This window comes from Aulonocara sp. 'chitande type north' Nkhata Bay, linkage group LG11 (genome assembly GCF_057382095.1).
Source record: "Aulonocara sp. 'chitande type north' Nkhata Bay isolate Kocher_YH1m ecotype deep benthic linkage group LG11, A_spYH_male_GT1.1, whole genome shotgun sequence".
NCBI classification, from domain to species: domain Eukaryota; kingdom Metazoa; phylum Chordata; class Actinopteri; order Cichliformes; family Cichlidae; genus Aulonocara; species Aulonocara sp. 'chitande type north' Nkhata Bay.
In genome coordinates this window covers 30,453,269-30,467,024 of record NC_141354.1, presented here as the reverse complement: position 1 = coordinate 30,467,024, position 13,756 = coordinate 30,453,269, and the positions used below count along the sequence as shown (strand labels likewise).

General features: G+C 37.5%; 1 protein-coding gene across 1 annotated transcript; it reads left to right on the top strand.

Annotated features, from left to right (window-relative positions):
- The first annotated feature begins 761 nt into the window (after window positions 1-761).
- On the top strand, window positions 762-11,252 carry hibadhb (3-hydroxyisobutyrate dehydrogenase b). The gene is made up of 8 exons (XM_086312027.1): window positions 762-897; window positions 1,782-1,942; window positions 2,065-2,174; window positions 2,271-2,392; window positions 9,768-9,901; window positions 10,028-10,104; window positions 10,189-10,345; window positions 10,644-11,252. Exons 1-8 carry the CDS (start codon window positions 828-830, stop codon window positions 10,800-10,802), a joined length of 990 nt encoding a protein of 329 aa, XP_086168153.1. The 5' UTR covers window positions 762-827; the 3' UTR covers window positions 10,803-11,252.
- Window positions 11,253-13,756: the final 2,504 nt, after the last annotated feature.

Sequence of the window (13,756 nt, the reverse complement as noted above, 5' to 3'; positions counted from 1 at the left end):
TTACGTCATTTCCGTAAAGGGCCACTAAGAGGAGAAATTGTGACATTATAATTAATAACTTTGTTACAAAGAATACATCGATGATAACGTTGTAGCAATGTGTAGATTCACATGACACACCTTACTTTAGTGGGATTCGTTTATGTTTCTCCCAAGATCAAAACAAAGTATCAAACAAATGATTACTATGTATTTTAAAAACAGCACCAGCAATGTAGTTATATAATAAAATATTTAGGAGTAAAATGGCAATTTTTCTTCAACAAAAAAATACTAATATTAGTTATTTACTGGCATAATTATTTACAGGACCTGAATAATTCTTCCAACACCGTGGAGCTGTGGCTTTGGTCATCTGCAAGAAATCAGAATCAGAATCAGAATACTTTATTGATCCCTGGGGGAAATTATTTAAGAAAACACATGTGCGTAATCGGGCACACTTCTAGATATATATTCATAAAGAGAGAGTATATGTGTGTATATAGAATGTTAGTTTCTTTTCAATCAGAATACATAGGTTACTTCCCACAGGCACCGTGAATAGAATTTAATTTATAAGAAATAGAATAAATAAAATACAAGATGTAATATAGTATGTGATGTGAACTGTTGGGCATTCTGTTATTTTTATTTATTATTTATTTAGGTTTTAAGCATAAGCGGAAGAGAATGGACGTTTTTTTTTTTTAGTCTTGACCCTCCCCTGTAGCTCAGTGGCAGAAACCGGTAGGCGGTACTGTGCAGATCTCTAAATTGATTGGAGGGCTCAGCCGTCATCATTGCACGTACTATTACGTCACACGAAAGGTCAAGAGGAAAGAAGTATGGCTGCTGTGTTGAGGGGGTCTCGGTATCTAGTAGGAAGGTGTTGCAAGCATGTTGACTTTGTGTTTGGTAAGTACAGTAAACTGAGACCGTGTGCGCACTGCGTAGGGCGCCTCGCGTACTTTGCAACCCAAAGTTATTCTTTGAAGGATCTTCGTGGTGTGAAAACGGCATTTTTTCTTGAAATGTAGAGAGAGATGTTTGAGTAGAAATTTCGCTGGACTGAGTTTAGCTGCTGCAGGGCATTCTGTTGACGATTAACTGCTTAAGGATATTTTTTTGTTAAAGATTACACCCTCCTTGACGGCGAGTTGTCTACCAGAGCTACACACTACTCATTATTTCAAAACGGTCCAGGACAAAAATTGTCATCGTTTGGTCTCACGTCTTACCGTGTCTTGCCTTTTTATCCAAGGCACATTATGCAATATTACCACTACACACTGTAGACATAGACATGGTCTGCATCTTTATAACATCTTACAGTTGTTTAGAGAAACTGATGAGGGGGGAGAAATGTAAATATTTGAAAAAAAAATGCTGTCTTTTGGATAGCATAGATATTATTCAGAATATGAATAAACAAAACGCAGTGATTAAAATTCCCCCAGACAGGCATGTGTTGTATCTGTTTTTAATGTTAATACCAAGGCACAACAATGGTATTTATTCAACACGTAACTTTTAACATTGAAATAAGTTTGTGTTACGAATGATGCCCTTTAATTAAGTAAACATTAAAAATGGTGGTACTTTGATACTGCAGGACAAATGCACTATGGACTGAATATATTTTGTGTTTTAGGGAAGATTTCAATCGAAATATATATTTAAATAAAATTAATTAATTCTGTAATTTGAAATTCAGGTAATTATTAAAATTAAATTACTTCTCCGCATAAATAACGGGGACAATGTGTCTTATAATCTTCAATTTGGTGGTTGTTTTCCAGTATCCACAAGGTCTATGGCCTCAAAGACACAGGTGGGGTTTGTTGGTCTGGGAAATATGGGAAACCCAATGGCGAAGAACTTGCTGAAGCATGGATACCCAGTCATTGCTACCGATGTGTTCCCAGAGTCCTGCAAGGAAGTGCAAGAGCTGGGTGCTCAGGTAGTCTAAGCTGAATGTTCGCGCATCTTTGTGTTAAAAAAATAAAATGATTGTACATCTTGTAACACTTTTTTTTTGTTTTGTGTATGTGCCTGTTTGTTTTTGGGGTCTTTATTCCTCAGATTGTGGATAATCCGGCTGAGGTAGCAGAGAAGGCTGATCGTATTATAACAATGCTCCCCTCTAGTCCCAATGTCATCGACGTTTACACCGGACCCAATGGCATTCTTAAGTACTATTTTTGCTTCTCTTTGAATATGTGCTGCATGTCATGCTCCCTTATCTCTTATCTCAGATTTATCTAAACTTATTGAACCTTTATCAACAGAAAGGTAAAGAAAGGCTCCCTACTCATTGACTCCAGCACTATTGACCCAGCTGTGTCAAAAGAAATGGCTGCTGATGCTGAGAAGATGGGGGCCGTTTTTATGGACGCACCTGTATCAGGAGGTAAGTTTAATATTTTATTTATTCGTTTTATTATTTTCACCTGTGTTTTTCAAACATATTACAGTTAAGGAGTTTGATTATTTGATAAACAATTTTTATTTGATTTGAATAGATTTTTGTTTCCCTGGATAGATGTACCGTATTTTGGTTCAGCTTTATAGTATTTGTGAAATTGCTGGCTTCCCATTAAATTACTGTGTAGGACAAAGTAATTTAAGGGTATTAATAACCTGTCCTTATATCTTAATACTCCTGAGGACATTCTTCTGATAGCAATGAGAGACTGATGCATTGCAGCTTTTCTTTCATGTAGGCTAACAATGGTAGATGGTTAACAACCATGGACAAGGTCAAATGCTATGAAAAGGTATTTGCCCTTCCTGGTTGTTCTTTTTTTTTTTTCCATAGTGGTTTCATGCTGCAGATCATCAAACAAACTTAAATATTAGATAAAGATAACTGGATTAAAATAATTAAATACAAAATGCAGTTATTTGTATTTTTTAAATAATGATTTCTTTATTAAGGGGGAACAAAGCTATTTAAACTTACCAGTGGTATGATCTAAAAAAAACTCAAGGACAGCTGAGAAACAGAGTTAATGACATCAATAAGTCTGCAAAGGGTTACAAAGCCAATTGTAATGCTTTGGGACTCCAGTGAAACATGGTGTGAGCCGTTATCCACAAATGGAAACATCGTGGAACAGTAGGGAACCTTGCCAGGAGTGGCCGGCCTACCAAAATGACTCCAGGAGGTCATCCAGGAGGTCACTAAAAGAACCCAGAACATTATCTAAAGAACTGGAGAAGTCAGAGTTCATGATTCAACGATAAGAAAGAGACTGAACAAAAATATCATTCATCGGCGAGTACCAAGGGGAAAACACTGCTGACCAAGAAGAACACAAAGGCTCATCTCACATTTGCCAAAAAATATCTTGATGATCATCAAGACTTTTGGGGAAATTATTCTGTGGATTGATAAAACAAAAACTAACCTTTCTGGAGGGTTTGTGTCCCATTACATAACTAACACATTTCATAAAAATAACATCATGCCAGTCAAACATGGTGGTGGTAGTATGATGGTGTGGAGCTCCTTTGCTGCTTCAGGACCTGAACGGTTTGCCATAATTGATGGAATGTTAAAGTCTGCTCTCTACCAGAAAATCCCGAAGAAGAATGGTTGGCCTTTAGTTTGTGGCCTTAAGCTCAAATGTACTTGGATTGTGCTGCAGGACGTTGATCCAAAACACAACAGTCCACCAAGTCCACCTCTTAATGTCTCAAAAAAATAAAGAGGAAGGTTGTGATGTGACCTAACAAAGTCTGGACTTAAAACCATTCTTTCCCCTTAATAAATGAATAATTTTAAAAACTGCATTTTGTAGTTACTAAGCTTATCTTTGTCTAATATTAAATTTTGTTTGCCACACTGACATGTTTCAGATCAATGTAAAAAAACAAAAACAAAAAAGTCAGGAAGTTGTCGAGCACAGCACTGGATATGCAAGTAACTCCTCCAAGCCAAAAGCTGAGACTTCTGACTACTCCAGTATTCAGTTTCTATGTCAGTGACAGGGGATTCATTCCCCCACCCCCACCCCTTCTGTTCAAACCTTCTGTTTGCAAGGGGCAGTTAATCAGTACAAAGCTGGTTTAAAAGTTGGGTGGTCCTAAAGAGACAATATAAATAGCTTTTTTCATAAACTGAGAATCTACACCAAGATGAATAAAAATTTTTTTTATGTGATTTGAATAGATTTTTGTTTCCCTGGATAGAAGCATTTTGGTTCAGCTTTATGGTATTTGTGGAATTGCTGGCTTCTTGCTAAGTAACTTTAGCATAGCACAAGAATCTAAACATGGAAATGGATCCACGTTAACTCTGTGAGATTTATGTATGTCAAACCTGTAGCACCACAAAATGTGATTAGCTTTTGACAATTTGAATTTTAGATGATTAAAATGGCAACTCTAATGAACACTGTCTTTACCAATACATCCAGATTAACTTTGAATAGATAAAGACATCCAAATACGTCTTTCTATCACAGCAAGTTCAGTGTCACTCGTGCTGATTTGTTTTTTTGTTTTTTTTGTTTTTTTATATTCTTTATTTCTACAATATTACCTCATAAAGATGATTACAGGCATTAATTAACACAGTTTACAAGAGAAAAACGAAACAAAACGAGAAGAAAGAAAGAAAGAAAGAAAGAAAGAAAGAAAGAAAGAAAGAAAAAAAAGGAAAAAAAATTATATATATATAAAATAAAAGGAGAAAGCTCTGTCGGGAGTAAACAATTAACTAAATTGGTGGTTTCAAGCTTTAAAGAGAAAATTCGGTTTATAGGTATTAACGTATTGGACCCACTTATCCCAGCACAGATGGAACCAGGCCATCCTGTCATTAACATGAGCTGTTACTTCCTCCATCCTATATATCTCTAACGTAATTTCCCACCATAATGACAAAGTCGGTATGTCTTGCGAGGACCATTTCTTTGTTATACATTTCTTACTTGCAACCAATAAAGCTCTTAACAGACATATGTCATTTTTGGACCAGTTCTGCGGTATACAGCCAAAAAAAATTGTCTTCATATCCTGAGGGAATGTACAGTTAAAAATGCCTTGTAATATACCATGAATGTCTTTCCAGTAAGTCCGTAGCACAGGACAGTCCCACATAATATGGGTGTGATGGGCTCCTTGGTATCCACAGTTTCGCCAGCACACTTGAGGATTCCCATCATAGTGAGCCTTTTGACATGGAGTGATAAAGAACCTTATCAGAGTTTTCCATCCGAACTCCCTCCAGCTTTTGGAGGAAGTACTCCTCCATTGCCATTCCCACATCTGAGTCCATTCTTCCCTAGAAATACACATCCCTCCCTCCTTTTCCCATAACATCTTCACATAATCAGTTGAGTGTGGAAGCTTATTCATAAAAAAATTGTACCAAAAAAAAATGAGTCTTGTGTCAACATCCCCACTGTACGCCTGTCTAAATAAAGTTACCAATTCCACGTTAGTATTTGACATCTGACCGATTGTTGTCTTTATATAGTGTCTTATTTGCAAGTATCGAAAAAAATCCTGTTTTTCTAGATTGTGTCTCTGTTTCAGCGTGTCAAAACTAATAAGGTTCCCATCCTTTATCAAACTATCCTATGTAGATAACCCTTTAGCAGGCCAGCTTTTAAAACGTGAGTCCAATTTATTCGGGGCAAAGTCAGAATCATATGCATACCATTTGAATAAAGCCAAATCCTGTTCAAGTTTGAATTCTTTCACGACTTTTCTCCATATATTAAGTGTGCACGACACCCAGGGGTTATGAATCTTGTCAATATATTTTCGAATATTCGAGTCCATCAGGACAGCTTGTATTGGGGAGGAAAACATATTCTCCTCTATAGTCTTCCAGTGTGCTTGGTAGCTTGTATCACACCAATTAACCACCGTTTTCAACTGAGCAGCCCGATAATAATTTTTTAGTGATGGCAACCCCCATCCTCCCACCTTCTTATGTAATTGTAAAGTTTTAAAACAAACCCTCGGCCGCTTCCCCCCCCATATAAACCGCGATATTATTTTATCCCATTCATTGAAACGACTTGGATCAATGGATATTGGTAATGTTTGGAATAAATATAATATTCTTGGCAAGATGTTCATTTTAATAGATTCAACTCGTGAGTGTAAAGAAAGAAAGGGGATCATGTTCCATCGCCTAATATCACCCACTATTCTCCTTTGTAGAGAACCAAAATTCTCCTCAGATAGTTTAGTTAAATCCTTGGGAATAACAACTCCTAGATATTTCAATGATTGTGCTTGCCAATTCATTGGATATTGAACAACCATGTGAGCTGGGGGGTTGTAGTTATAGCTGAGAATTTGAGTTTTAGACATATTAATTTTATATCCAGAGAGTTTCCCAAATTTTTGACACAGATTCATCAGCGAAGGCAAGGAGTTAGTGGGCTGATCTAAATAAATCAATATGTCATCCGCATAACAAGCGAGCTTGTGTTCCTGTCCTGCAATAGTGATCCCCTTAATGTCTTTATTTTGTCTAATTGATTGTGCCAAGGGTTCTAAGTACAATGCAAACAGGAGCGGGGACCAAGCACAGCCTTGTTTATTTCCTCTCTGCAGAACGAAGCTATTTGAGAGAGAACCATTAACTTTAATTCTTGCGGTGGGGTTAGTGTATAGTGCCCTCACCGTATCAACAATTCCCTTATGTAAGCCGAATTTATCCAGGACTTTATATAGAAAGTCCCAATTTACAGAATCAAAGGCTTTTTCTGCATCAATACTCATAAGCATGGCTGTACTCTTAGATGTCTGTATCTGATGTATTACATGAAGAGTTCTACGTATATTATCCTGGGTCTGTCGTCGTCTTATAAACCCCGTTTGATCATTGCTAATTAAGTCAGGTAAAAATTCTTCCATTCTCCTGGCCATTATCGAAGTAAACAATCTATAATCTATGTTAAGGACAGAAATAGGTCTATATGAGCCACACTCCATTTTGTCTTTCCCTTCTTTCGGAATAGCCGAAATAATTGCCTCCTTCCAACTCGGTGGAATTTGCGCTGTTTTTAACACACAGTTAAAAGTAGTAAGTAGTGTAGGGATCAAGTCCTGTTTGAATTCCCGATACCACTCCGCGGTGTAACCATCGGAGCCTGGTGACTTATTTGATTTCAGCCTATTGATGGCATTCATAAGTTCAGCTTCCGTCACCTCCGCTATCATCGTTTTATTTTGTTCCTCGTTAAAGCTTGGTAGGCGTGCTGATTTGTTTTAGTGTTTGTTAATAAGAAATACCACCATCGTGCTAAAGGAGGAGAAATGGCTTTGCCTTCAAAGATGCTTTATAGCTGTGTGTGTGTGTGTGTGTGTGTGTGTGTGTGTGTGTGTGTGTGTGTGTGTGTGTGTGTGTGTGTGTGTGTGTGTGTGTGTGTGTGTGTGTGTGTGTGCGCGCGTGCGCGTGCGCGCGCTCATCCTCTGGCTTTCTTGAGATCCACAAAGAAGCACAGCTTCTTTGAACTTGACCTAATCGCTGTCAAGACAGCCACTTTCTTTGAGTTGAAGTTGGTCCTTTTTTTTTTTTTATGGACTGGCTCTAAAGATTACTAATGATTTATATGCGTCCACCCCATTGTAGTGCACATGGATTAAAGTTGTCCTGCTTTCTGGCTCAAACTTCTTTGTGTGGTGGTGGCAGTTTAAGTAATGCAATCTGAACCGTATGTCATGCTCTGACAGCACGTCAGTCACCAGGCTTTAGCCCCGAAATGAAGTGAACATCTCTCTTTCTGTCAGGCAGAAATCAAAAGGAGTACAGTGGCAGTGTGGTGTAAGCTTAAACTTAAAAGCACACACGGAGAGAACATAATTGAGTCAACATGTGTTTTAAAAGTTGTTTCTTTGGGTGAATAAATGTTAGGACCAATTGAGAAACCAGACTGAAATCTTTACTGTACCAAAGGCCACAGTCAGAAATAAGAGAGGGATGCTGAAAAGGAAAATCAATGTCCAAAACTGTTCATATCACAAGGAAGGCTTCATTTTGAATGTCTATGACATGGAATTGGATGGCAGAATTCCTCTAGACAAGTCTGAATTACATTTGGCAAAAAACATTAGCTTTGGAATTGATCATCATCCCAGCCTTGCAAACTGTTGGCTAGTTAGTTAGTGTACAACACAGGGTGTAAGAAATGGATTACACACACATTCCGAATGCAACACACACACGCTCCCAAAACCTAAATGATGTCAACAAATCCCACATCTTATTCGAAAGAAGCAGTTTTAACCTAAATCTAGACTCTCTGAATGTTCTTATAAAATAAATACATTTGTGTCTAGTTTCAATTTATAAGATAGATTTGCTCAGATTTTCATCTTTTTAGATGTGCCTTTGAGTACATTTTGGTAATATTTAAATGATAAATTATATCCAATATTACCAGCAGTTTAAAAAAAAATTAAAAAAAATAAAATCCATATACTTGTCCCCGTTACGTCACTACTCTTCAATATCAAATAAATTTTCCGTCTATACTTTACTGTAATCCAGGCAGTTTTCAGTGTTGTGCAGATGACACAGCTGTGAATGTTGTTAACTGCTTCCTGCGTGTCTATGAAGTTAATCAGAAGTCGTGGTTATCTCTTTCATCACAGCTACTTGTTATATTGTTAAATGCCTCGGCCAAGTGTCCATGCTGTTCCTTTGAACAACACAGAGGCACTACATTGATATGCCAGCGTAGTTGTTAAAGCTTTTGGTTTACAACATAACACACAGGTTGTTTTTTTTTTTTTTTTGTTGTTGTTTTTTTTAAATGTACCTTGTTTCAGGATGAGTTTCAAAGGCATTACCCATGCTTTTCGTGCTTCTCAGCTTGCCTGTTGTAACTCCCAGCACAGTGTCTTTCTAGATTCCCATTAATACAAAAGGCTTCAGGCAGACTGCGCAGAAGGATTAGGGAGTCACATATTCCGCCCATCCTGGCCCTTCTCCTCTGCTGGGTTCCTGTAAACTTTAAGATTAATTATAAGACACTGTTGGTTAATTTCTTGGCACCCAGTGGCTTGCACCTGGTTATTATATTTGCCAAGGTTTTAACCCCATATGAACCTGAATGCATGCTTAATGCACAAAAGAATCCAGCAACAGCTGGTTTTATATTAGGGCAAATCCTGACCAACAGTGGGAGAAAATACATTTATCTACAACTTATTTGCTTTTAGCTCTTCCATTTGTTGTCGATCATCTTAATTTTTCATTCAAGTCTTTTTTGGAGGGATTTTAATTATATTTTATATCTATATTTTTATACGTTTATTTTATTTTTTGTGTGTTTAACCTCGCATACAGTCTCATTTTTGTCATTTCCATGACCTACAAGATTTGAGTTGACAGAATATCACCTTTTATTTACTTTTTTCTTCGTAGTGGGTCTCTTTTGTTTGCATTTGAATCACAGCACCTTTATTTTAAAGAAGGCAGGAAACTGGGAGTGCAGAACACTAATAAAAAAAAATGCAACAAGATCTTTTCTCTTTTTTTGTTTTTTATAAATGTCATATTAAACTAAAAATATTCCACTAGCCCTGGATGTACTAATGAAATCTGTTCTTCTACACTACACTATACTGAATGTGTAAAGCATAGAACGGTAGCTGCTAATAAGGCTGCGTGGTTATGGATAGTATATTTTTAAAATTAGTTACTACTTAGATAATTTGCCTTCTTTTTAAATTTTTATCAAACAAATGACACTTTTAAAAAATGTAGCACTGTATACCAGATGTTGTATGTAACCATGGTTTCCCTTTCCCAGGTGTGGGTGCCGCCAGCTCGGGTAAACTGACTTTCATGGTTGGAGGAGCAGAGGAGGAATTTACTGCTGCTAAAGAACTCCTGAGCTGCATGGGAGCTAATGTGATCTATTGCGGTCAAGTTGGAACTGGACAGGTGTGAGCCGTTGTCTGGCCTTTGTGATTCTGAGAAACACTGATCATGTGTCCACAGGTTCATTCGTAACCATTTCACAAAATGAGAAATGTAGATGTCACCTAACGAATTACCATTTTGTTGTAGGCTGCTAAAATTTGCAACAACATGCTTTTAGCTATTGGAATGATCGGGACTTCTGAGACAATGAACTTGGGAATCAGGTGAAAACGCTTACTTAGCATTACAGAAAATGGATGACAAATAACATCATGTGGTTAAATTCTAACATTGGTTTCAAATCCCAGACTTGGTCTTGATCCCAAACTTTTGGCCCAAATCCTGAACATGAGTTCAGGCCGGTGTTGGTCTAGTGACACCTACAACCCTGTACCAGGAGTCATGGAAGGAGTCCCCTCTGGGAATAACTACCAGGGAGGCTTTGGCACTCAGCTAATGGCTAAGGTTAGTTTGTAAACCTCACGGTCACACATATGAGGGAGGAATTTTATTTTATAGTCATAACATTTCCTCTCAGTGATGTCGACGGCTTATTGCCAGCAGCACCATTATTTTTAAATAAGTGTTTTGTCATTCATAAAGTATTTGTTTATGGTGTATTTATTTCTGTGCCTTACTTTAATGACAGCAACTCATTAATACAACACTGTGGTCTTCTAACTTGTGGTTTCAGAATGACATTTTCCGCTTTGATTGTGTTTCTAATGTATGTGGGGCTTTTTTTTTTTTTTCTTTCTTTCAGGACTTGGGCCTCGCTCAGAACACAGCAACCAACACAAAGACGCCTGTCCCTCTCGGCTCCTTAGCCCATCAGGTGTATCGTATGATGTGCGCACGTGGTTACGGCAATAAAGATTTCTCCTCAGTGTTCCAATTTTTGCGTGAGGAGGAGGGCCAGTAATGTCAGCCTCCACGCCGTCCACAGCCTTTCCATGCCCAGCTCTGCACAGGACTAACATAGCGTAGTTAGGGTGCATTTCACCACAAGGGCTTTTTTTTTTCTTTCTTGAAGGTCTCAGAGCTCCAAAGTGTGACAAATCAAATGAGAACTTCATTCCTGTCAGGAAATCATGTATCCTGTGTGATCTAGCCTTTTTATAGTAAAAACACTCATTTCATTTTTTATTTACAAGATGTTGAATTATCATCTATGTATCTAAACTTTTAGCAGAAATTCTTCTTAGGGTTGAACAACTACAAATGCAGTTTGTTCTCTGCGTATTTATCTATTGTTTGCAATGGTTTCTTTATGTTGCTGTTTTGTTTTTTGTTCATAGGGGAGTTGATGCTTGAGTGTCATGTGGTATCCTGTTTAAAAAAACAAAATAAAGAACAATGTTGGCGTCTTTAACGGATTTATTTATTTGGATTTTAGCTTCAAATTGACTTCAGTTTTAATACTTTTTTTTTTTTACTCTTGCGCTTTCATTGTGACCTTGTACAATGGCAATACGTTGTCCCCAGGAAGCACCTCAAATAACCCAATGTGCGCAGTCCGCAAACTCGCAATTAAATGCAGTCAAAATTCACACACTCGGAAAGAAGGATGCTAATTCTCGCGAAAGAGATGGCAATTTAAGATTTAAATACATTGTGCAGCTCCTATTTGGTCTCGCACTGCGTAATTTTCACCCCATGCTTCAGAGCACTAGTAAGTTAAATAGCTCCCAAATGTTACTTCGTATCGTGTGTCTTGCTGAATTAGAAGTCACGGTAAAATGCTGAACAAACAGCTGCCACGGGAAACTTTGCTGCAGAGGGGATGCAGTGATGGGATGCGGCGTGATAGAGAAACACATGCAGGGGCAAAACTTGTAGAACAACTTATCCTTCCCCGCTCTCTAAGATTTTCATATTTTTTGCGCTTTGACTCGTCAGGCTAAGAAACAAAGCCGTGGTAAACTGCTGCACCAGGTTGTCCGCCTCATTAGTTTGGGAATCTACCCCTCTCTTATATCCCCACTTACGCCAGACAGGAGGACGGCATGTTTCTGATCTAGTTTGCCAAGAACCACTGAGAGGCCAAGGTGCCATAGGTCATGCGATCACAAGACAAACCCATAAAAAGTCCATTAAGCACTGTAGGCTAAGAGCTGTGTTGTCATCTACTTGATAGGTACTGCAAACAGAGCAGCACTTTGGTCTCCGCAGACAGTAACACACAAACATCAGCGCGCATGACACGCCGAAGCTCAAGTTATGGCATCTTTATTTTTTAAAATAAATTATACATCCAGCCGTGGGTTTGGTTTCTTCTCTCTCTCGCTCTCTCTCTCTCGCTCTCTCTCTCTCGCTCTCAAAATAAATAAATAATATGTGTATTTGATCATGGATCGTGTCAGCCAAACGAGGTTCTTTCAGGATCTGCCTAAAACTTCTTTCATTGTTTGCAAAAAGTTGATATATTCTAATGTTGATCGTGTTAAAAAAAAAAAACATCCTCGGTATTTTTTAAGTTCCAAATGTAATAAATGGTGGCTTATCTTTTCTGTTTTTAATTTAAAAATGTAATAAAATTAACAATTAATATGTTTATCTATCTATATTGTTTTTTATGTTTATATTTATATATATATATATATATATATAGCTATATTAGGAGGTGAAAAACAAGCCCTATACAAACAGAATTATAAGCATCAGTAAATCTGTCTGTGTTATCCGCCTAACTTCAGAGTCTTCTTCTATATTTAATTTATACATTTCTAGGTTCTTTGTCTTCTTTCTGTTGTGTTTGTGATAATTAGTCCAGTATTTAGAATCTGCAATCACAGTTTCCTGTTAATCACTGAATTTTCAGACAAAATTACGCAAAGTAGTTTAATGCTGAATCTTGCGTGTGTGTCTGTGTGTATGAACACACTGAAATCATCTTTACTGATTTTCCCTAATTTTCAGTCCGTGATCGACTTTCAGTTGAGTAAACTGCTCAAAAACTGATTTCTACTAGCTGTTATATTCATTTTAGAAAGGCATCCGCTTTTTAATGTGTGAACAACTTGGCTCAGATTCCTTTCGAGCCAGCTCTCATTTATTGTAGCTCAGCCGCTTTTGAAATGCGGAGTTTTTTTTAGATGGGAAAAAAAATGCGAAGTAGCATAATGTTTAACAAAAAGCAGATTCAGGGTAGTTTATCGTGACAATGCAATAAAAAAAAAAACAAAAAGCGATAAAAACAATAAGTATTATGAGTTTTTTTTCCCCTGAAATCCAGCCTAGACTACTACTCACTCTTGCCTATTAGCTATGAACTTGGGCCATAAAGATTTACGGCCTCAAAAGGTGGGAAAACGCTATTAAAAACACACACATATATATATAAACATATATTTTTTTAAAAGGTGCTCAAATTTAGTTGGGTATACATTCCTCTGCGTTTGTGGTTTCAAACTTAAAATAACCACATAAATTTTAAATGAAAATAGTATGTAAATTCCCTCCCGTCCGTATTCACCTTTTCAGTGGCAGACTCACTTGCACAGACTTCCACACGGGCTAAAATGTAAACATTGGATTTGTTGCTGGTTGCACTGCAGACCGATGAGAATATAGCATCTGTTTATGGTAATATCTGCCCTACTTCTCCGAGTTTTTTAAAAGCTCTGACTCAGGAAAATAGTAACCCACGTGACCCTACAAAGATATAGGTTTAGCATATTTCCCAGAAAGTCCTTCATTATTCTTCTTATTATTAGAGATTTTATTCTTACTTAATTGCAAAGTCTTATCATAGGAAGGGAATGGTGCAAATTCAAGTTACTCCTCGTGGAAACCGGTGCCGCCCAAGCAGTCCGCGGAATTTAGCGCTTCTTTGTCTTTGTGCTTTAAGTGTCATTTTGGCAACACTGCAACTTC